Source organism: Dicentrarchus labrax, unplaced genomic scaffold, assembly GCF_905237075.1.
Source record: "Dicentrarchus labrax unplaced genomic scaffold, dlabrax2021, whole genome shotgun sequence".
In the NCBI taxonomy this organism is placed as follows: domain Eukaryota; kingdom Metazoa; phylum Chordata; class Actinopteri; family Moronidae; genus Dicentrarchus; species Dicentrarchus labrax.
In genome coordinates, this window is record NW_026136717.1 from 775,563 (window position 1) to 802,695 (window position 27,133).

At 38.5% G+C, this 27,133-nt stretch overlaps 1 protein-coding gene across 1 annotated transcript; it reads left to right on the forward strand.

The window, feature by feature from the left end:
• The first annotated feature begins 290 nt into the window (after nt 1-290).
• On the forward strand, nt 291-27,037 carry gal3st4 (galactose-3-O-sulfotransferase 4). Its single transcript, XM_051375222.1, is given in 6 exon segments — nt 291-666; nt 3,292-9,528; nt 15,076-15,192; nt 17,530-17,830; nt 18,733-19,733; nt 19,735-27,037. Coding segments are annotated over 5 exon segments (1,539 nt in total). The 5' UTR covers nt 291-666; nt 3,292-9,505; the 3' UTR covers nt 19,832-27,037.
• The last annotated feature ends 96 nt before the right edge of the window (nt 27,038-27,133 follow it).

Consider the following 27,133-nt stretch of genomic DNA (forward strand, 5'->3'; position numbering starts at 1 on the left):
ACAAACTATGCAGAAGTTATTAGCCTAAACGCATTTTTTTACAATAGTAGCGCCACCTAGCGGCCAACCCGAAAAAGACACATAGAATATCCCGTTTTCACCAGGCCTGACAACTTTGCCAAATAAAATTGACTTTTTCATATATGTTCAGGGGGTGAAAAACGCAGTCGAATGGGGCTAAAAATAATAATAGGTAAGAAAAAGAATTCTAGCAAATACAATAGGGACCTCCAGCGGTCGCTGGCTTGGTCCCTCATAAAAATATATACTGCTGACATTTCCATTAATGTCACAGAGGCAGAAGTGTTTCACAGCATACAGCAGAAGTGAGAGAGAGGTCGGGTAAACTGCTAAACCGGAGGCACTGCCATCCTGAGAAAAAGAAGGGGGGGACGAGGAGGAGGACAGAAGGACTTGATGAAACCACCGTTGTGGTTTCAGATGACCGCACCGTGCTGTGAACTAAACTGAGAGACGGAACTGGGAATAGTTGCTTTTTTGTGACCAATGGGACAAGGTGTGATGTTTCTATTTGTGTCCAGGAGTTGAACCACAAGCCAGGCTGCAACCGGAGAGCGACCGGAGTTGAACAGAAAGAAAAGATAGAGTTTATAACTGCACTGCTGTCCGTTTTACACAGTCCACGTCGACGGTATTTAACAGAGGGTGAGTCTTCTTAATATTTGAACATTCAATAGTATGCTGGGAACAGGGTCGGTGCGTCGGCAGCACACGTTCCAACAATTCTCCTTCAACATAAAAGATAAACCATGATCTTAAAGTAGGATAGAAAAAAAAAATCATTGTTTTCCGCTTGACGGGTTTGCCCCTTATTTCAGCCCGAATAACATACGGTGGGGTTGTAGCTTTACAAAATAAATCTTAATCCGACATTCAACATACAAAAAAAAGCATACCAAATAGCCCACTGAGCATAATCTAACAAGATTTCTTTAAGTGGTGGCAACAATTGAACCGTATTGTGAAATACTGTAATAATATTATCATAAAGAATAGATCATTAATAAAATAATATGCAGTAACATACCGAATATGAATTAAGTTGTCTTGTTTTGAAAACTGTGCCCGGAAGTCGCTTCAGAGGTTTACAGTTTAATGTGTTGCTGCCTTTGACACCGACATACTGGCGGTTTACTCTTTACCACCACATTAACTCAATTGTGAATCTGATCAGTTCATTTTCTTATTTAAACAGCCCTGCTTGTTTCTTGCTATAAAGACAGTATTATAGCTTCTATATACACATAGGCTGCACAGAACACTTGTCGGTTTACTGTCCTGGCATTCTACTTTGGGGTAATCTTGTTTGACTGATCCTGCAGCATTAACCCGGCCCAACTGGGCCAGGTTAAGCCAAGTTACCTGGTTACAGGGGCAGACTGGGCTCCAGCCCTCACTCTTTATGGACCGAAGGAAAAGTTCTCTCACTGGGGAAATATCACCATCTATTGCAGTATTATGGCATGGCTTCACATGTAGGATAGCAGATTTATCAGCTAAACATTCATTGTAGACCCTGACCGATAAGTGATTTGCAAGAAAAGGTCACAGATTAGATGAGCAGACAGATAACAGATAACAGATGAGTTAGTTCAACTCAAATTGTTTGAGCAAACCTTAAACCATTTAAATTTATTACCTCCAACAATTTAAGCATGAACAAATATTTGATTTGAAATAACTGAAGTATTTATTGTTAAGGTAAATTAGATAAATTGTACCAATTTTCATTCAGTTAATTGACCTTAAAACTAGTAAGTATATTACGCTCATATGCAGCATTTCTCCAAACAAAAAATGTGTTACTTATCTAATTAAAGTAAGACTTGCCTTTAATGAATCTTTGTTATAGAAATGTTACCACTTAAAATACTCTTCCACTAAAGCAAATTAATACATTACTTGTCAAAACAGTTGAGAATAATTATTTTTTTTTTATAACTAATCGATTATGAAAATGGTAGCCAATTAATTTGGGGGCTACATTTTTGTATGATATCAAGTCAACTTAAAGAACTTAAAGAAATGAGTCAGTGGAACAAACTGGAATTAAATCATCAATTACTTAAACAATTCATTTTTGAGTTGGGTTTAATTCGTGGGAATGAGTATTTGAGCTGAAAAAAGAGAGATTTTGCACCCATATGACTCTGCAAAGGTACTGCTTTTTTTCAAACAAGTTTATTAAAGAATATTTCAGCTAAATATTTTCAAATATTAAATATTCTTTTCTTTCTTGACATTGCTGAGAGATGCTTCTTCTCTCTAACTCTGTGCTGCTTGCCACAGTATTATAATTCAAATATATATAAAATCAAATCACAAAACTTTGCACTGATGCCAAGACATTACCATTTTTTCATGCATTATATACCAGAAAACAACTGTTTTCATATTAAAGCATTTCGGATAAGTAGTACAAAAATAAGTTTAAAGATTAGCAATGCTGTTTACACCAAATTCATAGGTTACCTATGTCATGTAACTAAAAAATAATATCAAACCACTTTTTTGCCTCTTTTTAGGTGGCAGTAGTGAAAATCTTTCATCCTTAACATTCACAATGATGAAGATAGTTGGAGAACAATTAAATCCCAAATAGTATGTAAGCTACAAAGTGATTTTTTCCCGCCCTGGGCAACTATCATGTTTTTCTCAAATGATGTACAGATTTAGACCCCCCTAGGTCTGGGCTAGCCCTAAATGTTTACAACGTTTGGCTCCGCCCCCTGCTGGATGAGGGTACAATAGGAATAGATTAATATGTTTTTCACAGACAAGAAGCAAGTGTTGTTGAAGTAACTGATTGTGTTTGCCCCTTTGTTTTCATTAATGTGGTCAAGTTGATCAGGTGTCTGGACAAAATTGCAAGGTTGCGCAGGACTCATGGGAATTGTTTGAATTTGCGTTAATTGTTGTGATCACAACATTGCAACTTCCTGGAGGGACTGATATACCTCTGTAGCTGTCTCCCTCCATAATTCTACATGGACTACATGGTAGGTCCAAAAACTACTCCATGGCATGGGCTCAGCAGGCTTGTGTATGCACATCAAATAAGACCCAGCGTGTGCATCTAGCAAATTGTAAACATGGTTTCAGACTGGCTGGTCTGTGGTAGGCCTGACCCAATGACTTCCTCTTCTGCCACCTTCCAAAACAACAATCATAGAGCAAATGATTCATACACATGATACACATGTAATTTGAAAAAAGTTTTTTTTATATAGAAAGGTCATGTGATGCTTTTTCTGCTTTCCTCTCTAACAGTGGCCTTGTGTGCAGCTAAAGATTTGTTCACGCCCAAGACAGTGTCGAGAACAACAAGTATGTACTTGTTGTGAACTGTATTCAGGAGATGGCACGCAGGTTGGTGCCAGGGCCATGCTGAGACCATAACAAGTAAGACTAATAAGCAGGAATTGCAGGAATATTGATAATAATTGATAATTTAAAGGATGGTGTAGACCTGCTATATATGAAAAGTGTTCTGAGATATCTATGATTTGGTGCTACACAAATGAAATACAAATAGAAAAACTGAAATTGATAGATCCTGTATTGTCGGTCGGAATGTAGCTTTCTTATTCTTTTCGGTAAGAATGTTGCATTAGCACAAATAACTAAGTAACCGAACTTATCAGAAAATGTTTTAATGTAAAATTAATGAGTTTCTATTCAATAGGCTTTGCCATTACTGTGTGAATGTTTGTCTGCTATTTTTAGGATTTCTTTAGGGCTTCTTTTTTTTGACAAATTCAGTGTTCTCTCCATGATAATTGGCCATTGTTCTAATGCAGGATGAGGCTGTTTAGCAGGGAGTAATAACTCTGTGGATATAGCTTGTGTTCAGGTCTTGTTATTTTTAAAGTTTAAATTATTATTCAAGATAGAAACTTCAGTCTTAAATAACAATTAGAACTTTGAAAATAACATTTTCATTTAGTTTTCTTCACATAAATGAACGAAATAGGCTAACTGTCTATATATTTAAAAACTTCTTATACCCCTTAAACTCAAGAAGGCCCTGTGGGGAACCACTGATCTACACACTTTATGGCTAACTACCTCCCTATACTCTGACTCACTTACACACTTGCAAAGATCAGTAGGGAGGAGAAAATGAAAACATTCCAGGGTTGTGAAATCCTCTCATTTTAAACAGCTACAGTCTTTTTACACCTATTCAAACTGGACTTTCTGGTTCATATGCCATCAGCAGCAAGACACCATGCACCCCCTTTGTGTACTGTGCCATATGGATACTGTGGAGGAGAGGGGAAAGAGGAGGAGGCTTGTCTGGAGCAGCTGGTTCTGCGCTCCTTAACAAAGGAACTAGTTAACCGATTACAGGCTTTACTTCTAAATTTAGAACCAGAGCTGCACACTAACTCTGCATCAGTACTGATCAGGTTTATGTGTCTTAAAGGTCCAGTGTGTAACATTTAGGAGGATATATTGGCAGTAATGGAATGTCATATTTATATATTATTACTGGAAGATCACTCTTTTTGTTAGTCTGGTCACTTCATTCAGATCAGCCCTAAAGACTTAAACAAACTAAATATGTTTGCATGAATGCAAATAACAATCCACATATTACACAATGCAAAGCATGACTGATTACAGCATGTTCCTAAATCACTGTGGAGGAAAACACTCATATCCTGAAGGATTATGACAGGTAGAATTGAAATGAAATACAATCACAAATCACAGCATCATAATGTTGTTGGCTTGTATATCAGTGATTCCAAACGTGGGGGTTGGGTCCCCCATTAGGGTGTACTTATCAAGATTCAAGATTCAATACTTTATTGCCATACAACTCGGTGCAAGTTGCTAGGGATTTGCTTCAGTGTGCTCAAGACATCAACAAAGACACAAAAGACACAGAACATATAGTATTAGTATATTATTAGAACAGTAGTTGAGAAGAAAACACTGAATTTGTCAAAAAAAGAAGTTTATTAAGTATGTATGGGAAAAAAAACATAATACAGAGGATTATGTAAAGAAATCATAAAAAAAATAATACTCTCAAAAATGCGCTCCTTATGGCATTTGCAAAACAATCAAACAACAATCAGAGCCAAGAAAGATATAAAGACACTTTGAGTTGGAGTCTTAAATATAGTTTATTGGTGAGTCTCATTTCATTGTCTCAGCATCTGTATTTGACACCCTGGGAATGAGGCTCAACAATCAACTACTAGCTCTGATTGGTTGTTTTCGTTGGTTAGTCTCACTCAATCTTTCCAGTGAGAGATTTCCATCAGCAGGGTCTCTGAAGAGCTAAAACCCACACAGATTATTTTCATGTCCCTTGATGCCTTATGGTGACTAAAACAAATGTCAGCTTTAAATGAAGCTGAAGCTTGACTGCTCATCTTCCTCATTGCTCTCAGGATATCTGATCCTTCAAATCCTGGAGGTGGAGTTAGTGGGTAAATTAGTGTGAAGGTGAAGGATAAAAACCTATGCAGAATATCCAGACCTTTTCACTGTTCCACATTTTTTTGTTCTAGAGACTTAAAATAATTTCTTTTTTAAATGTTGTTTTAATTAACATTAATCATAACACTTAGAAATGGCAATTAAACTGGTTGGTACTGTTTATATGGAATACAAGATTGTGTGTGCCCACCATTGTTTCTTGCTACGGATGAGTCGAAACTGCGCATAATGTCATGTAGTCAAAAACTGACTGTCAGATCAAATAAATAAAAGTAAAATTCAATCATTCAAGAATATGTATGGTCAGTTTTCACGCTGAACTTAAGTAATTACAAATAATAAGTACTAATAAATGACAGTTCTTTTCTCATTTCAAATTAAATAATGGCTGCATTTTAAAAGGCTGTTAAAATACCAATTTAATGGTAGGACTGCACAGGTAGTTCAAGAAACAGTGTTGGAAAGTTTCCTGTCCTTTCCAGAGTATATCTGGAATATTATGAGGCAAAGTTAATGATGTAATGAGAGTGAACTTGTAAATTAGATAATAATAATAATATTTGGTAATAAAGTCTTTAGATTTTAGAACAATATAAGAATATAATGAGATTTTTTTGGTTTATTTTAAATATTTTGGTAAAAAGAAAAATACACTGTTCTATGGACATTCATTGGTTGATTATAATCTAGAAATAAGTTAAGAGTATACTTTATTCATCCCACAACAGGGAATTTCACTTGTCACAGCAGCAAGTAAGTAACTGGAGTGAAAAAAATAAATACAGATAAAAGACCGACATAAAAGCTATGGTGAGTAGTGGTGGTAATTGGAAACAGAAACTACAACATGATCAGGTGGTGCAGGTGTTGTAGAGTCTGACAATGGCAGCAATGAAAGACCTGCGGAACCCCTCCTTCTTACACCGACGGTGTAACAGTCTGCTGCTGAAGGATCTACTCAAGGACCCCACAGGTTATTAAATGAACCACATTTGCAGGCAGAATCAAGCACTGTGTAGATATATAGTGTTAACAGGGCAGCAATTACTTACTGTATCCACAGAGCCTAAATTTAAAGAAGAATGCTGTTATTATTAGATATTTCTTATTTTAGTCTGAATTTGAATTAAAGAACTGTAATAAAAGTCACCATCAGTAATTATTGCTGTTTTCAGTGATAACTGTACAGTTTACCAATGCTTTACACTGATAAAAAATATTTATCCAACATTTCTGTTGTGGAAACTTCAATACTTATACAAGATATCTGACAAAAAGAAAATAATTTGACTGTGTGTACTGAGCCCAAAAGTCCCTAAAAGAGAATATTTTTTATCTTGTGCGCACAAGTTACTTATCTTGTGGGCACAAGATCATTTACTATAAATTCATATGCATCTCTAACGGTTTCAGATGCACACAGCTGTCATATAATGGAGAGAATTCAGCCTATCAAGTTTTATTTTCACCTCGTCACAAGATAAAAAATATTTTCTTTTTAGTTAGTTAAGTTAATTCTAAATAATTTTACAAATAAATAAACTGTATTAAACCTCTATATAATCCCCCTGTACAGATGAAAGAAGTGGAAATTCACTGTACAAAGGGTGGGAGCCATCTGGTGTACAGGAATTCAACATAGAAGGCAAGGTGTTAAAGGAATAGCTCTTGCAGACTCCTGGTCTATGAGCAGTCATGCTTTAGTGGATAACGCAGACATGTTGTAACAGCTGCAGCAGTGGGAGATTACTGAACAGCAGCAAGGTCCTGCAGAGTTGATTATTCATTATTCAGCTCTGCAAAAAACTCTCAAGAACCCAAATCAGACATGAACTTGTGTTAAAAAATGTTTATTACAGCTGAAGTCCTTTCAGCTTTATGAACATTCAACCCACATGTGGCTGGCTTGCTGTGGCTCAGGAGGTAAAGTGGGTGTACCACTAATCTAAAGGTTTGTAGTTCAATCCCTGGCTCCTCCCACTGCATGTCGAAGTATCCTTGAGCAAGATACTGAACTACACCTTTCAATTCTGCTAGCTCCTTCCCACTCAACAAATTAAAAAAATGCATCCATGAGGACGGCCAAACTAAACTTAACTAGAAGTTAGCGGCACTCTCAGAGAGTCTGCTGGAATTTTGACAGTCACTAGAAGAACATTCACAGACCTTTGTAAAAGTTCTGTGTGTTACCTGTGTTGTAGCTGAGCCAGTAGCTGTGTTATAGCTAATATAACGGCTCAGAGAGACAGTAATTGCCCCCACACTGCCCTAGCAAGTTACATTTTTGGACCTCTGTGTTTCTAAAACCCTGCGTACAGCACTGCTTGTGAGGTACTCCAAATGCCAGTGTAACAGCACTGAGAAAAAATCTTTTTCCACTGTGTATATTTACTTTAAAAATGTAATCCCATACAATAACTGATTACCACTAAAAAATGTAGTCAGTAACATAATCCAAGTATCACAATATTAAAGTAACGTGACTTGATTTCTTGATTTGATTTTTGTCACTTTTGGATTACCTCAGTACAAAATATGCAAATAAAGAGATAAAAGACATATTAATAAGACGTGTATTCTTTAATACAACAGAACAATGTGACCTTAGAATATAAAATAGAAACCAAGATTTTTAGCATGACAAATGTGTTCTTTGTTCAGTGTATTTTGAAATAAAAACTCATGTAGCAAATTCAGGCATTTTCACAGCTGGAAGGCAGAACTTCCACTGTACTGTGATGTTGTTCCCTTTTCTGCTTAAGGGGCAATGATAATGTATGACAACTGTAAGATTAGCCATGGTTTCACCCTAAAAGTGTAGTAATGTGTGAGCATGGCAAGAGCTTACAGTTGCCTTTTTTTGTATCCTTATCCGTTACATGTAATCCGTTATCCTCTCCACGCCTGTATATGTATGTATATGGTGGAGTAAGGCTGCTTTCTCTGACCATCACAGGGTGAGGTCAGATTCAGCAAACCTACTTTTTCAAACCCACAGAAACACATCTAACCTGCCTTCAAAATAAAAACTTTGTCATTTGAAAACTTTCATGGAACTGCAATGTCATTTTTTCCTTACATGACATTGCAACACCAGCAGTGTTTGGCTAGTTAGTCATTACTCTTTTCAAAAGTAATATTACTTTACTTATGACTCCCTGTCAAAACTATTTAGTGACACAGCTATTTATATTACTTTTCTGCTACTCAACCAAAAAAATGGTAATTGTGGCTTTCTCCCCAAACTTCAGACTTACAACAAATTAAAATCCAGTTTTGTTTTTTAAAATCAATGGAATGATATGGTCCAGCTGCTGAATTTAAGCATTTCCATCTTCCAAACTAGTTTCCTCCATGATTACAAAAATTAATCCAAGGATGTGATTGGATCGTTGGATTTCAAATCAGTAGGGGTGACAAAAAAAGTAATATTATTACCGTAACAATATTAAGTTACTACTAAGTTATTATTAAGTTACTGCCCAACAATGTCCACCAGTTACATCCATACAGGCTATAGGCTACCCTAAGACCTACCTAGGAGATCAAATTTACTGAACATACTCAAAATTAGTTAATAAAAATGCAATTTTGAGTTGTGTTTTTTGGTTAGTGGCTAGGTTAGTCACTTGGTAACTGAAAAAGAGACCTTTTATTGACTTTTGTAAAATCCTGGTTCCTGCCTCTGCTCCTGTCCGCAAAAACGCTTTTATTTTGTAAGTGCCCGGAAGTTCTACTCTCTCTCTCGCTCTCTCTCTCTCTCTCTCTCTCTCTCTGTCTGTGTCCTGGCTGTCTGCACAACAAGCATTAAAGCCGTCGGTGCACAGCGACAGACTCTCGTTACAGACTCGGTCCGGACCAAAGGAACTGTCAGAATCCTGAAGACGGATCCAGCAGGTCTGCGCCGGGTCCATGGCCTGATCTCTGCTGTGCGGCGGATCAGCTGCAGCTGAAGCCTTCGAGATGCTCCGAGCTCTCGGCAGCTGCACAATAACACCGTCACCAATACCGGCCCGGGGACACAGCTATGCTTTTCAAACGGAGAGCCAGGTAACGTTAGCTAGCAGAATGTGAGGTTGGAGAAAGAGACGGAGGTCCGGATCAGTGCGGTTTACGGCGACTGTGATGCGGTGATTGCGGAATAAAAGGTGGCGCTGGGCTGTGATCTTAAATAGAAAGAGGAGAAGGTGTGGGTGGGCTGGAGGTGCTCCTTCACGCGCAAAGGCCTTTAACATGTTCCATTCATGTCTTTTATGGCATATGAGTGCGTGTGTGTGTGTGTGTGTGTGTGTGTGTGTGTGTGTGCATGTGTCTGGAAGTGAAAGCTGTGTTACAAACTGAAGGCTTCTTTGTGTTATGGTTATGAGACTATGGGTGGTGGCCACTGCTGTATTACCGTTCCTAGTGTATGTTCATTCTATCTGTGTACTTCTGAAACTGGTTTTACTGCTGTTGTTTATATGTTATCAACACACTCTGATATTGGTCAATGATATTTATCAGATCACAGTGAAAACACTGCACTCAGAAGGAGCCGGTGTGTTCCTACTGTTTGCTTCTGTTCTGTTTGCTTCTACTCTTTGAGATGTCTCCACCCCACCATATAACACAGAACCCTGTGCCTCCCATGGGCACTGAGGAAAAAAGTTTGTTCCTATTTTTCTCACTAACAGCAACCTTTACAACACAGTTACTACACATTGTTAAAACCCTTTAAAGTCCCCTTTTAACCCATAAAGATCACATTGTACCCCTGTTTAACAATGTATGCCAATGTTTTTTTTTTTTCTGTAAAACAAAATGTGAAGTATGCTTACGTATGCTTGAACCAACCACTTTCAACCAATAATATCATGACATTCATCCGACAGTCCTTTTTAAACTATTAGTGTCACAGAGCGCATATTCATTAATTAGCAAACTTAATGACTCAATCAAAAAAGCAGCTTTATCACTAAAACACAACTTTATCAGTGATTTGGGTTACACTGAGTCATATTTAAGGAAAAAATATTTTCTGGTTTTCCCTCTGACGTCCTCCGGCTGCTCTGTCTCAACTTGGCTAACTGCTGCTGTAGCAACCGTTAGCATGCTCAGCAGTCTACCAGTGAACACAACAACAGCGATACCAAGGTGATTTACGGAGTTTCCAGATGGAAACCATTGTTAGATGCTGTTAAGCTAGTTAGCTCATGCAGCTAGTGTTAGCCGTCTTAATTGTGTGAGAAGTCCCTCCCTAGCTGCCTATTTTTACAAGAAATACATAAATCTTTGGAAACATATAACACCCTGATTTCCATTTCATGTGGACTTCACAATAGGAAAAGTTTTATATAGTCAATCTACTTAGGAAAGCAATAAACAACAATTTTCCTTAAGGATTAATCTAACAACTAGCGAATGTTTTTTTTTTTTGCATGTTTGTACATGTTTTGTCCATCAATCATTGTGTTCTTTAAACAATATGAAAAAAACACGAAATAGAACTGCAGTGTGAGACTACAAATAAAGATTCAGTTCAAGCTTCAATATGTAACATTTCTCCATTCAAATGTGTATAAACAGCGGGCGGCTGTGGTGCAGAGGCAGAGCGGGTCGTCCCCCTAATCGTAAGGTTGTTGGTTCGATCCCTGGCTCCTCCTGCCACATGTCACAAGTATCCTTGAGCAAGATACTGAACCCTGAATTGTCCCGATGCTGTGCATCGGTGTGTGTGAATGTGTATGAATGAGTTAGTTTCTGTTTGCCATCACTGAGTGAATGTGTGTAAAAGGGTGAATGTGGCACGTAGTGTAAAAGCGCTTTGAGTGGTCGGAAGACTAGAAAGGCGCTATACAAGTACAGGTCCATTTACCATCCATTTAAATCCTAGAGCTATGTTCTATATGTGGGGTTCAAACAAATCTGTCATTTAATCCCAATCCCAATTTAGTCCCCTGTCAACTATCTGCGAGGTGGTGAAGAACTCCCATGATCCTACTTTGTGACATCTTTTGTTATTGTTTTGATATGAGAGACTCCCTAGCGGCTGAAGTTACATATTGTACGTCAAATAATTTAGTATTAAATAAAAAATTACAAATTATTTTTACAAAATAGACTCCAAAGATGTTCTTAGGTTGCTTATTCTGCCTGACCAACATAAAACCAAACATTGTTCACATGCAGCGTGAAACTGAAATCACATTTGATAAGCTGTAAACAGCAAGGAACCAACAGGTCATTTTACTTGATACATTGTCCATTTCAACTTTAATTTTTGTTTTGGAAAGGTCCCTGAATTAGATATCTGAGCCTAGAAAACACAAAGAAATAAAATAGATAACCTGGTTTAGGCGTTAATTTAGTTGTTTAGCAGAGAGAAACTGAGGCCTTCTTACTTCTTACCATTACTGGGTATAAAGTTTCCAAACTTCCTAAAATCAACAAAATAATTTTAGTACTATAGTAACGTATACTATGGATTCATATGAAAAGTCAAATATGTTGTTTGTGGTTGTCTATTGAGGAATAAAAAGTTGGCTGAATGAGATGAGGTCGGTCCATTGAGCTGCATCCATGTGTGTATGACTGTTTAATGTTCTTATTGTTTACTGAAGCAGGGGGATGACAGAGCAGAAGACTAATACTGACTGCATTTACTCAGACTGTAAATTTACATTGTGGTATGTAAATGTACAAATGTGGCCACGGTTGTCTGTCTCCCACTCACACATCCTGTTGTGGACCACTGAGAGTGAGAACAGAAATACAGTTGTTCACTGTTACATCAGCAATAATTTGAATTTCCTCAAGCAAACGCTTACCCTTTCTCTGGGTTATGATCTTACAGATATGGGTTTATCTACTGCTGTAGAAAAATCAGTAGCAAATATTTACTTTAAACACAAAAGTGGATGTTGACAGAACTAGTCATTGTTGTTTCTAACATCGTTGAAGTGCTCAGTTACAGCAGCCAGGTCCAGTCCTGAAGATGTTTTCTGCTGCCTTTTGTCACCATTATTTCATGTTAGCCTTTACCTTGGGCCATCACAAGTTGACAACGAGCACCCCCACCCCCGAAAATTGGCAAGAAGTATCCTGAAACAAAGGGAAAAGTAGCTAAATAAGATTCTGGTGCCATTCAGTTTAAAAATATCACCAAAAAAGACAAATTATTTTTTTCTGGCATTTAATGATGAAAATCACAGCTTCACTTGTATATAGAAAACTTCCCACGCTCATAAACTTCCATTTGAGCCCAAGGTGAACCAAAATAATTTAACTATACCTCAAGTCAGAGAAAATAGAATGTTCTGTCATTACCCTTCCAAATGGGGGTAAGCATATTTCTTGCATCTAACAAAATGTTCATATGTACTGTAATCATTACAACTCTACACCCAGAGTAATACAGTGGAACCAGACATCATAAGAGGAACAATGTTAGTTTCAATTGGCCAGTTTATTTGTACCGCAGTCACAGCTCATTCATTTACAGGAAATGAAAGGCCCTCAACATAGCTTAAACACAGAGACCATGTTTCATCACATCCATGCAAAGCATACTATCATGTTTTAGTTTCAGTATTGACACCTCCTGGATCTACCAAATAAAGAAAGGTCACATAGAAGAAAAAGTTATTACAGAATTATCTTGGTAGTTGCTATGAGATTGATGTGGTTAGGGGGGATTACTTTGAAATGTAATCAGTTGCTGAATTCAAATTATATGGCACTTTTTGTAAATAATAGCGTAACCCATTTGATTGCACAAAATGTAATCTAATCTGAATCCTTTTTGATAACTTCATAATCAAACATTGAAAATATCCCACCTCATACCAGCTCAATTGACACAGCCACAAATATTTCTCAAATATTTTGTAGAAAGGAGACCACAGAGACAATTTAAGTGTTTAAAGCAAATTAAATTTATCAACCAATATTCACACCAAACAAAGTATAAAATATGTATGTACATCAGTATTGTCAGTAAAAGGCAATGCATGTATAAAACGAAAGACAGCATCAAACCAATTACCTGCTGGCTGGAAGGAGAGAGGGAGACTGATAAGATATGGTTGGTGTGCACTACCATTGGGGTCCCAGAACCAATATACAACAATTTCTTTTCGTTTGCACTTGTGTTTGGATTCTTTTTTATATTTGACATTGTCGGTTCCTTCAAAACAACTGAAACCAATCTTTGCTCTATCAAAAGTGACTTTAACCTCTTTGACGTCTGCTATAACTCTATAACAATGCAGTCCCTCCTATCGTAGCAGTTGCTGGCTTCATGTGTCGGTGTGAAGTGATCTTTTTTACAGACATAATTAGTCTTGTGAAAAGAAAAGTAATGCCTGCAAAACAAACAAGGATTGCTGCCCACAAATAACCAATGCAAACGCTTCTCCATCTGTGGATCCTCCTGCGTACCCCTGATGAGAATGTTGCCACTTTGCTTGAGTAACTGCGCCAGCCAGGAACAACCCCCCCTTAGGTTCAGAAGCTGTTACTTCTCCATCCGACACTAAACTCTATTTCCCGCCAAGTCATTTCCAAGGACTATATCCACCCCATCCACAGGGAATGCTGGGCACACTCCAACTGTTCAAATTCTCAAAACATTTTCAGTGCGGATAAAATGCATTTTGCATATTCAGCATTTACAGTGGGTCAAAGCAAATTACCTTTACAGAAAGAGTACTGGCACAAACTACAGATGTACTGTGTGTATTCTACAACTTGTAGAATCCTGTTTCTTATGTGATTGGTTTGCTGCTTTTAACCCTGGCCACATGGAGGACTTTGTTCTCATAACACAAGAGGAGCACTTACTCAAAATGTCTTTCATCTGCACTGTAAATAATCACTGACAACAAATATCCATATTACTATCAAAACTGGCAGCCTGAGAGAAGTAACTTACTTTGATATGCATTAGAACATTCAGCATTTACAATTAGTAAACTGGAATTGCTGATGCTTTTTAACCAAAGGCTAATGCAGGAGGAGCACACAAAATATTCATCTGTTAAAAATAAGAATGTAAAGATATATCACGAGACAGTTAAATCGCAATATAAATGTGTGAAGATTCAAATTGGTGCCGTGAAAAATTAACGTGCTATTTGGTCGTGGGTTTCATCCACAAAATTAAATATGAATCATTTTGCACAGGTTATACTGTACCTCAGAATCTATAATATGATAAAGAAAATATATGGGAAAATATATTTTGTAGATTTTTTTGGAATTCTGAACAAACAGTATTGGTACAGAATATGAAAGGATTGCAGTCGGCTCTGCTCTCTCTGGGTGTTTTCAGGCTGCTGTCCTCCCTGTGACGATGATGATGCCTTAGTCATGTTTGTTTTATGACTCATCCAAATCTCTTCCTCTCTCTATTTTTTCTTTTTGCCCTTCTACCCCCCTCTCTTTGCCCTGCCCTCTCTGTTTTTATATGACATCCACCTTTTTTTTTTCCCTACTGCCCTCTCCTACATCTCCTTCTGCCCCCACTCCTTATCTAAATTTCTCTACCCCATTTTTATTTTGTTTTGCTTCTCTCCATCCATCCTTCGCTTCTCCCACTCCGACCCCCCCTCCTCCCAGGATGTTGCGATGGCTGGTGTGTGGTCGGTTGGGTCCAGTTTGGATGTGGAAAGCACTGCTGCTCTTTGTGGCCATTGCATTTGCTGGCCAGCTGCTGGGGGTCATCTTCAACAAGAGGTATCTGATTTCATTTATTAATTTTATTTTATTTGTATTGTAGTTTTAGCTTAGCTGTAGCTTCAGTGTTGTGTTGAATTTGCTGGTGGGGACAAAGTACACATCTATTATGTCTAGTTCAGGTTTGCTTAACTCTGACATACAAATTTGCTTTGCTGAACAATTGTGAACCCCCTGTAGCGGTTCTGCTCACACAGATGTGGACTTAAGAGCAGGACTCAGTAGCTGAAAGCAATTGTACAGGCTACAATTAATCAGTAAGCAAACAACGCAGGCGGAACTAGCAACAGGTAGGGTGGCTATTCGTCCGGCTTTTAAATGCCCTGTCCGGCTGCAGGCGCAGCCTTAAGCTGGACACTAATTTGTCCTCCTTTTGAGAAAATAACAAAAAAGGTCCACCTTTTGACACATTACCTCGTTAGTTTAATACTTATTGGCTAAAAATGTGTGTCAGACTAATTAATTTCATTGGTTACATTTTCCTGTTGTGACCTATCAACACATGGCTCATTTTAATATTCAAATGAGCCATGTGTTGATTGCCACTCATCACCCAGGCTGTCAATCAAGCTCTCAGCAACAGAGAACTAACGTGAGCTAATGTCGGTTGTTGGACTGAAATTCTGAAAATGCTCATACTCAGATGTATAGGCAAAGCCTAGGCAAAGCCTATACATCTGAAACAGAAGGTGCTGCATTTTTTTTACCCTTTATCTATCCAGATAAAAACATTAAGAACAGTTTCTGTATGATGTTTATTAGACCTGTGTAATCTGAATTGGAAGGGCACGTTGTCATGAGCTGTATCTTGTATATTTATTATTAGCTATGTGGTATGTGTATGCACCTTTATGTAATCTGGTGGAAAAACATTAAAATTTAAAACCGGATCATACCAAACAAATATCTGCTTGCGTGTCCCCGTGTATGCAAAGTGTCCTCCTTTTTGATGTGAAGGAAATGGCCACCCTAGCAACAGGCTGTGGTCAGGAAGAGACATTGACATTGTCGAATTGACAAGAAGTCTGTCATCACGGGATGCCCTTCAGCTTATGTTTCTATAGTTATGTGTTTTTATGGACACATAAGGAATTTTAAAAATGCTGTTATAAAAACAAGAGTGTGACTGAGCCCACAAAGGATAAATCATCATTGAATCACATAGAGCAAATGTTCACTGTGCAGTATAAAACCTTCAGGGATGTAGCACTTCTGGCCACACAGCAATCAGTGATGACAGCAGGTGTTTTCAGCTGTTACACATAGTACCTACAGTGACATCCCAAGTGTCAGCCTGAACAGTGCAGCAGTGGAGTGTATTAGCTGCTATAGAAATATGGATGGTGGGTATGGGTCCTGTAAAAAGGCCCATGTTGCTCTGTGTCAAATGGATGTGGAAGAAGGGAACTGTTTGCTAGAACTATAAATATACTATACCAGTGGTTCCCAACCTGGGAACTAGGGGCCTTCTTGATTTTAAGGCGTGTAGAAAAACTTTAAAAATGTACACGGTAGGCCTCGTTATAACAATGATGACCTATTGAACAAGCTCCAGGGAGAAGAAAAGATAAACCTATTACGTATTTTTAAATTCATGTTATTTTTAAATAAAACATAGTACAAAACTGTATAAAATACAGAAATATATATATTTATTAGGAATGGAACATTTATTAGGAATGTTATATATATATATATATCACATCCCTAATAAATGTCAGGAAAACTCATGTCTGATCAATGTTGTGAGGAAATATGTCAAATGTCAATATTTGACGACCTGGGAAATATCTACTATCTTTCTCTCGGCCTTGCCCCTTGAAATCAGATTTTCAATGAGCAGATGAACGTGAAAACATCTTTTTAGTGTCAAACTCTGCACATACACATTCAAACATGACATTGTAGGAAGAAAAAAAACCACAGTTTTTGTTGTTTTGGTTAAAGCCGTAAACTATACTTCTAGCATCAGAGCACTTTGTGAGCATTTTTGCAAAAATTCTGTTTAACTCTAAGTTAAACGCCATGCAGTGATTGTCTAGGCCACTTGGGTGCTACAAAGCAAACAATATTGACATATTATAACCTTATACATTTATGTTGAACATAAAAAGTTGTCAATGTACACATTAAATTGTTTGGAGTTGTGTTTGTGTCCATCTAATGAAGCCCTAAATGGTGTCACCCAATCGTGAGAAAAAATTTCTAGCTAGTCTCTGACTGTGTCTGTCTCTTGTTTGCTGCTGAGCAGATAGTATTGTAGAGATTTTCTTCTCTAAAAACAAGCTTGAAATATGATCTAAAGTAAAAAGACTCCCTTCCCTTTATGTCTTCCAGCAGTGTCCAGCCAGCTGCTCGCTCCATCTTCTCGTCCCCTGATGCTCAGGGACCATCTCTGGGCTCCTGTCAGCCTCATACTCACATCATGTTCCTCAAGACCCACAAGACGGCTAGCAGCACCGTGCTCAATATGCTGTACCGCTTTGGAGAAGAGCGCAACCTCTGCTTCGCACTGCCACTGGGCTACCAGCTGGGCTACCCGCTGCCCTTCAATGCTCACAGGGTCAAAGGTTACAGAGGTCCCAGGGCTGTGGAGTTCCACATCATGGGCAATCACATGAGATTTAATAAGCTGGAGGTGAGATATTGAGAAGAGGAGAGGAGAAAATAAAATGACATAGATAAATGATGATAATGGGATATAAGTGTATTTGCTTGGTGAGTGTTTGAACTGATTCGATTTTAGTGGTCAGAGGTGACTTTATAAAACACGTTTTTGTCGTCGACATATATAAAGATGGAGCCAAAACATCTCTAAGCTCCCTGGTGGCTGTTTGCAGAATAGCTCATAAAGGTTGCTGCTTTCATGTTAGCAGATGGGACATTTTAGTTAGTTCTTATCACGCTGCTGTATGTTCAAGGTTTTTTTTGTTAAGTTTGGTTTTAGTTAGTTATGTAAAGCTATAAAAAGGGGGTTTCACGTCATGACAGTTGAGCCATGATTGAGTTAGCCGGGGCATATGGGCAGGACCTTGATTCATTTTTGTACATTGGGTCCATCTTTTATATGTCAGTGTTTTTTGTCTACTAACTCAAGAATTGATTATCATATTTCACATTTGGTTGGACAATGAAAAGGTCAAAGGCCACTAATTTAAGAATGAACTGGCAATTCCAGATTTCACACACGCTGACTGGGATGATACAATGAGTAATCAAAAAGTAGCGCAGTACTTTCATCTTTCCATCTTCCTGTCTCATTCTTAATGTTGTATGTCATTAGAATCTTGTGACTGCACGTGAACCTGTGAGTGAGTGAAGTTTCACCTACAGTTTTGCAGGCTTTGCATCTAAAAATGCCAGGAGAAACCAAAATAATCACATTTTGTATAGCTATACAATGTATAAGAATCCCTCTTTACATAGCTATTAAGTATGTGTGTAATATATATTCATTGGAATCATATATATGTACCATCAATATGATGATATTCATCACATTAAGGGCACATTTATTTGTTTTCCTCCTCTGTTTAATAGGTGGAGAAGGTGATGCCTGCCGACACATTCTACTTCTCTATCATCAGGGATCCGGTCGCTCTGGCTGAGTCCTCCTTTGCTTATTACAAAGAGGTAGCACCTGCCTTTAGGAAAACCAAAGGCTTGGGTGACTTTGCTGATGACCCTAAGAAATACTACGACCCACGTCTCCGCAACAACCACTATGCTCGCAATCTGCTTTGGTTTGACTTTGGCATGGACCACAATGCTAATTTCTCAGTGGCACTGGCCCAACATGGCCAGGCCATGATCCGCCAGGCCTTCAAGCTGATTTTAGTGTCTGAGTACTTTGACCAGTCTATGATCCTGCTGAGACACGCCCTCTGCTGGCCGCTGGATGCTGTCGTCTCATTCAGCCTCAACGCTCGGCAGCAGAAGCCCAGTGGCATTGGTGGGATAAGTGGTAGCTGGGTGGGCAAAGCTGCAGCAGCAGCAGGTGTTGGTGGTAGAGGGGGACGTTCTCAAGCAAAGACACTGCCCAATCTAGCACTAACAGAGGAGCAGCGGGAGAAGCTGCGTCAGTGGAATGCCTTAGACTGGTACTTATACAAAGCCTTCAACCAGACCTTCTGGGAGGAAATTGACAGGTTTGGTCATGCCCAGATGGAGCAGGAGGTAGCTCTTCTCAGGATACGGCGGGAAGATCTGGCCCGGGTTTGTCTTAGGGATGGTGGGAAGCCTGTGGAGGCACACCGGATCCGAGACAAAAACATCCGCCCGTTCCAGAGTGGATTAATCAAGATTCTTGGCTATGAGCTCCAGCCAGGGTTGGACAATGCCACCAGGACAGCCTGTCTGAGGATGATCAGGCCTGAGATTCAGTACAAAGATGTGCTGGATGCTAAACAGTTCCCACGGGCTCCGGCCGTCCAAGCCCAGCCAGGGCAACAGAGCCAGGGCCTGATGGTAGCAGCTGGTGGCTCTTTTTTAAGACAAGACTTGTCCAGGACAGGAGATAGGCTGGTGGGGGGGGAGGCTGGGGGGGAGGACAGTGGAGGAGGGGGAGAGAGACTGGGATGGAAGCCGTTTAATCAGGAGCAACCAGACTTTGATGCGAGGGCAAGAAAAAGCAAGTTGAGATAGTCTGCGGTAAGTGTCACTCCTAAATACAGTACCTTTGGTCTTAGGGTCAGATGGACTAATGACACTCAAAACTGAGCCGACTGTGGTTTACACATGAGAAAACAAAAGGTCCTCCTTTGCACTTCCACTTTTTGGTCATTTGCTTGTTTTCTTAAAAGCTGTAATTTGCTTTTAGTTAGTGTAACTCTTGTGGACTTTTATGGCTACAGTAACAAGCTGAAGGAGAATTGTATGTTTTGTCTCAACGGAGAGTGAAAGGACCACTTTGTTTTTTATAAGGAGAAGCACTCTTAAAGTATTTGCAAGGCTTTCTGCTGCTGTTTATCACAAATGGGACATGATATGTTATAGCAGAGACGGGGAAGACTGTTTTATTTCCTGTTCATATTAATACTTTTAAGTGTTCCAATTTTCCCCATTGATCTTGGTGCACATGCTTGAAAGTTCTCAATGTAAAGGTACATACAGCCGCAGTTTTTCCCTCTCATGTGTTACCATTAGGGCTGTGTATTGGCAAGAATCTGGTAAGCAAGGCGTTATTGAGATCGGCATTTGTATTTATCACAGTCCATGTAACATCCAAAATCAAAGCCCTCAGTTTACAACACTGCTATCTAGCGGTTGGAGGTTTAAATATAAAAACCAGTACAGTGTTTTTGTGAATTGATACAGTGACTGAGCTATCTTTTTTTTCAAAAAGATAAAGGCCTTGTGATCTTTGACAAATACATTTACAATATTGTACAATATTTTAACTCTATTTTTCCATCAAAACAAAGATGGTAGCTGGAAATGTTGTATATACAAAAAAACATTTATTTTCAGTCATACTCTGCTGTTCCTTTCAATTAGTGTTTTCTGTTTTAGTACAACATACAGTAAATGTACAGTAATGTACAAAATGAAATAGGAGATATGTCATTTCTTTCCACTGGGATCCACTTGAAAAATGGGTTTAAAAATTATTCTTATTGTTCAGTGAATGGATTTTTTTTCATTCATGGCTAGAAGAGACTTTATGATGATTCTAAATGCTGTTAAACCACCTTCTGTGTTTTTCAATGATTGTTAAATATTTTTCATGAAAACACATGCTTAGATCTGTGACTTTGAAGCAATGGTAATACATGAGAGACAAAAACTGGTGTTAGAGTATGTATACAGCACTAATGTTCCTTTACTGATATCGTCTGTATATCAGTAAAAAACAGTAAAATAATTAGGATAAACCTTCTATTTCGCTCTTGGATACAGAATCAGTATTGAGCCTCGCCTCGAACCACTAACCTGAACAGCTTCCTAAATATCTCTTGATAATACAAGGGAAAATTATCTGATTGCTGTGCTCCTGTCTTGAGCTGCTTGATACTCACCAGCCCACAGGAGCCTGGTTAATGTCAGCATTTGGGCACATTCCTTCCTTCCACTATCTTCTATAGTAGATGGAATGTATCCATCTGTCTGACATATGCAGAGATACATTTCTTTGTCTTGATGTCAGGGGTTAAAAGTGAAAATCATATCAGTGTGGGGGCCAAAATATATTTCAAAGCAGCTGCATCTTAAAAATGCACTCCCTGATTTTTTATAATGTGCAATAATGTTCTCAACTCAACAGTTCCTCCTGAACAATGGGTCAGCAGGTATTTGGGGAATTTTAGGATCCTCTGTGAGACAGGGTCTTTAAACTCTTCCTGTTTCAGATTAAAGGACCAGTGTGTAGGATTTAGCGGCATCTCAGGGTTTAATAATAACCATGCCCAATGGACCGTGGCCACAAAGAGTTGCTCTGTTGCCACCAAATATTACATGTAGGTAGCCACCGACTTTTATCCATACTGCAAACTTTCACCAGTGCAACGTTTCAGTTCCTCAAATTCCTTTGCAATCTCATTGCCAATATGTTGGGGGCTACTGAAGTATGGGTTTACTAAGCCTAAAATCAACACTTAAATGTAGGGGTGAATTGAGGCAGGAGTGTAAGTGACCAGAATATGTTGACATAATGTACTGTGGTGTGTGCCACCAGTTTCCTCAACTGGCCTCAACTTGTTTTCAGATAAGTTTACATCTGGGCCACCAAAAATGTACTCTGGCCACTAAATGTAGGGTTTTGGTGACCCATGGGGCCAGATCTTGAAGTCTCAGATGGCAACCAACTCACCTCACCCTCCCCTTTCAAGCATGTAGCGTGGTGGCTGCAAAAGGCTCTATCTTAAGCCAGTGTTTGGGTTGTCTGTTCTGGGCTACTGTAGAAACATGGCGGTTCAACATGGCGGACTCAGAGATAAAAACGGCTCATTCTAAGGTAACGAAAAAACTATTGTTATTTTTAGGTGATTATACATTTCTGCCAATAGACCCTTCTAAATGTTACACACTGGACCTTTAACTGATATTATATCAGATTAGATAACTTAAGTCACACCAAGACTGAAACCAGTTTCGATAATGCATAGTGACAGGTCAGAAAGGTCAGACAACATAAAGACACACTGTCACTACATTTCTAACACTAATAGTAGCACATGCTCAGGACCCACTTAAAATAATAAAAATAAAATTGATCAACTGAAAATTAAAATCCAAATAGAAGTAATGCATCTAAAAACAACCAACAAAATAGGTAATACTTATGGGCGCCCGGTTAGCTCAGTCGGTAGCACTGGCGACCCATGTACAGAGTTGCTGCAGCGGCCCGAGCCCGAATTTGACCTGTGGCCCTTTGCTGCGTGTCATCCCCTCTCTCTCTGCCCACATCTCCTGTCTATCATTGGCTGTCACTATCCAATAAAGGCAATAAAAGGCCCCAAAAAAAATCTGATCATATCACCTGTCACTTTTTGGTTGTACTGCTTTGTGCAGTTCAAAACATCTGGGCACCTGTCCCTGGTCACTCAACACACCTTTTGGCATGTTCACATGAATGAGTTGGGACTCCGGTAAAATCTGACTTTGCTTTTGTGGAGGGCAGAATTTCTGTGTGTCTTACTGACATTGTCTGACTGGTTTTTCTCGACAGCATTTGCGGTTGTCCAAAAACACATTAGTGAGCCTCAAAATTGTACTGGATGCAACTGCATTTTAGATCTGTGAGCACACAACAATGCTAGGAGTGGGTGGAGTTCCATGTTTACACAGCTGTGAGGAATAAACTGATTTTATGCAGATAACATTTTGACACTGGCAGACAGCAGTGTCACTAATTATGTGCTCAAACTGGGGACACAGTGGTTGCATTGTATGAGTCTTAGAACACAATAGCGATTAACAATCCACTTTCATTCTGTTACCTATGCTAGATCATATTCCCAACTCTAGAACAGAATAGTACATCTGAGGGGTATAGGGAGGCTCTGAAGAGAGTCTATGGTTCCCAAAGCAAAGTGAATAATACTTCAGGCTTACAGCATTTACTTACAATCAAGTAAAACCTCTTCATGTTTTGTGGTGACTGACTTTGATCATATAAGCCTGGCTGTCATGTGGTACAGAGCATACGTGCAAAACCAATGCGAGCATCTGGCTAGCTGCTGTGAGACTGGGGACTGGGTAGAACAGTCAGTGCACGTCAGAGTGAGACATCAGTCTGCTGCTGCTACCACCATACCATCACCACAGTCTTTCCTATGACAATGAAGAACTGCAACCTGTAGTGCAATGGACTAATTTTTTTCACAGCCATGCAATCGAGTCATTTGAGAATGATATTTAGAGTTAAATATTTTACATGAAGGGAGCCTGGTAGGTGGACTGAATTATATTAGAATGAATTGTCCTGTTTTGGAGGAGCTTGGTCAGCTGGTATACTGCCAAGGGAGTATACTGTATGCACAGGGTGATCAACGTGGATTTATGGAAGGGAGGTCTGGAAACAAAGTGTGTTGGAGCTCTGATTGTGTCTCTATAAAAGATCCAGCACTGAACATTTGACTGATTGAGACTCATAGTCCCAAGCAAAGAGTTCTTTCAGAGAACAGCAGAGTGCATTCTCCATTCTGTGCAAAGATTGGTGTCACCTTACAGCAGTCAGCCTCCTGGGGGTGTTGGGTGTACTGTGTTGTGTCTGAATGGCTACCTCCTTTGTTTCCTCTGGTGAAAAGGATATTTCCAATCAGCTTTTACAGTCAAATGGATGATAAAGAAACCCTAAGGTTTAAAAAGAAAGGGCCAATTTCCCCCCCTTCCAGGCAAACATTGGCTAATATTTACTTGACTTTAATCTGAAACTAGCACTAGACATTTTAAGTTTGCGTCAGTTACATAATCCTTATTTACAGTGATCTTTGTATGCAAAAGTGTGCCAGACCAATACTTAGCCCTGATCCAAGATGTCACACTGTGTATCACAGTCCTGCATGGCTATCTCCTACAACACCATTTTAGTCACTCAATAAAATGTGACAGGGGATGTATGACTCTGAGCCAATAGAGACAGTAGAAGTCTCTTCTGTTAAAGTACAAACCATGTCCAATCATAAATGCAGCAGCAGGATTTCTTCCTTTCTCTCAGGGAGTGCTAGCAGCAGTGTGCTTAGTGCTGCCATTAGTGGCAGGAAAGTGTATTACAGCAATAGTATTGAACGCAATGGTCCCCTTTATATATAGTATAGATGTATGTATTGACCTCAATGGAAGGGACCATTCTTGGCCAGAGTATTTGTATTTCTTTGCATCTTTTGGTTATGTAATTATTTGATTTTCATGTTAAAATACAAAAATTTTAATTGAAATACAAGGCTGTTTCTTTTTCATGGTCAAGAAGGGATGAGCAAAATTTTTAAAATTTTAATTTAGATTTTCTATATCGTAAAACAAAACAAAAAATGTGTCTCTTGTGGTCATCTACAAAACAAAAGCGTAAATGTAGGATTGCTAGTGTTGCTTTAGCCCAAGATAAAAAAATTTGGAGCCACCCGATATGATTTTAGACAAATCAAGACCTGTCTTCTGCAGAAATCTCAGTGCAGACATTTAAAAGTCTTATTGAACGTATTGTAGTACAATTACTTAAGGAATTATGCATGGCTCATATTTTTCGATTAGCATTTAAAAAACTCCCTCTCACATAAGCCCTGCAGTACTCCAAAGTACCCCTAGGGGTACCCCCATTTAAGAAAGACTGATTTAAATGACCACACCTCTAGTGCCACCATCAGGACAAATTTGGCTCCAGGAACTGCTAAGTTATCAGTATGTTTATCTGAAGGAAGGGATTTGATTTGCTTCAATGCCATCATTTTGTTGTGATGATATAAACTCCATATGCTGGTATTAAAGTGAAGAACTGGACTAAATCTAATAGATGTTTGCCGTTCTGGTCCACCATTGTTAAATGAACTATAGGAGAAACACTAAGGCACAAAACAGTTGCAGTAATAGAAACACAACAGGATTTGTTTGATGCTGTCATGAGATGTTATATTACATGCCAGGGTTTAAAACAATGTCTTTCTGTATATATTATTCTAATTGCCATTTGTACATACTGTATTTATCAGGGTTTGTTGTGGAGGTTAGTGGTGCTGCAGGGAGGAATGTCTGTCACTGAATGATGGAATTCACTATTTATGTTGATGAGAAAACCTCAGATCTGCACACACTCCATATGTTCAGTTAGTGTTGAAACACTGATGACAAATTCCACACTTATGGCTGGACCATATTTCAGCATTATCGTGTATTGATTTCACTGGGATCATAGCATGATTATATGGCCATGTTTAACAGAATTTAAAAATTCAGCAGATTGTAATTAAAAAACAGCCTCCTGTAATGTAGTGAAACAATTCATCACATTGAACATTCATTTGACCATTTCATGTGATTTTGGCCACGTTCAGTCTGTACTTTGTGACTCAGATCATCACTCTAGACTGACTATGACCTGTTCACACTGGAATCTGATATGGGAAAGATTTAAAAAAAAATAGTGAATTGCCAAACAAACAAACATTGAGTGCTAAGGCTTGCAGTGTGAACGTAGCCAAATATATTGATTAAACCATGTTCCTGAGGCCTCTCTCTTGCAGCATAGGTATCAGCATTCATGACTGAAGAGATAAAGAGTAGGTCTACACATAGCAACATAGCAGAAATATTAATATGACCATAATGATTAACTTATTTCAAGATATAATGATATAATTATGTTATGATCAAGGGAAAATAGTTTGATTTCTCAAAATAATGACAAGCATTAAATCACAATATCGGATGGACATATGGAAAATATTAGCACAAAAAAACATTTGATTTTATTAACTTAAGAATAAAGGTTTCATTAATCATGAAAAAAAAACATGTTGACAAAATAATTACACGTTGATCTCCAGATAAGATAAAAATGATCAGGAGTCACATAATTATCTAATTTTCTCTTGTAATTGAGGTTTCAATTAACTCATAAATATAAAATCTTTTACTTGTAATTGAGAGATACTGATCTTACAATTATGATAAATTTTCTCTTAATTATTAAATATTCTCTTGTAATTATGAGATGCTATGTTCCAGTTAAAGACACAAAGGTCATTACTACGAGAAAGGGTCTCTAATGATGTTTTTCATTGGTGAGTACAATATGGTTCCGTAACACTGTGTACACACGTGTGGTTAATATCTATGTGCACTCCCAGTTACACAGTCACACTCTCTGCTGATAGGTGTATAAAGTAAAAAGGAAAACTGTGCTTTATTTTCATGCCTGTCTTCCCACATATTGTCAAAGTTTTGTTGTTATTCTTCCAGGAGAAATCTGCTTAAAATGTTTTACTGATATGGTACTGTGACTTTTTTAGCTTGTTACTAGTATTAAGGTTTTCATACGTGAACATGTTGTATGTTACATAGTGTGTTATATGTAAGAATAAAAGCTGTGTCAAACCTCAATGAGCAGAAGCTCTGGTACACAGTGTGACTCATCTTTTATCACACACACACTTCATTTGAACAGCTTCCATCTCTGTCCGGGTTATTACTGACAGGAAGTACTTTATTGATCTGATATTCCTTCAAGCTGTTGCAGATTTGACTGAACTAGAAAGGCAGGAGACCATTCAGAAAAGAGCAGTGTACTCTGGCTTGGATCTTAGATGAAACAGCATATTTTTGTTGGTATGTGTAGTAGATCTGTGTGTGCATCCATTGAGTTGTTTTTTTCTTGTACTGAATAAAAGCAACAGTTCTTTATCTTCACTAACACGTCTCCTTCGTTTTTACATGTTGATTCAGTGGTTCCTAACCTTTTATCTTAAGGGACCCCTTTTCTATCATTCAGTAAACTGAGTGACATATA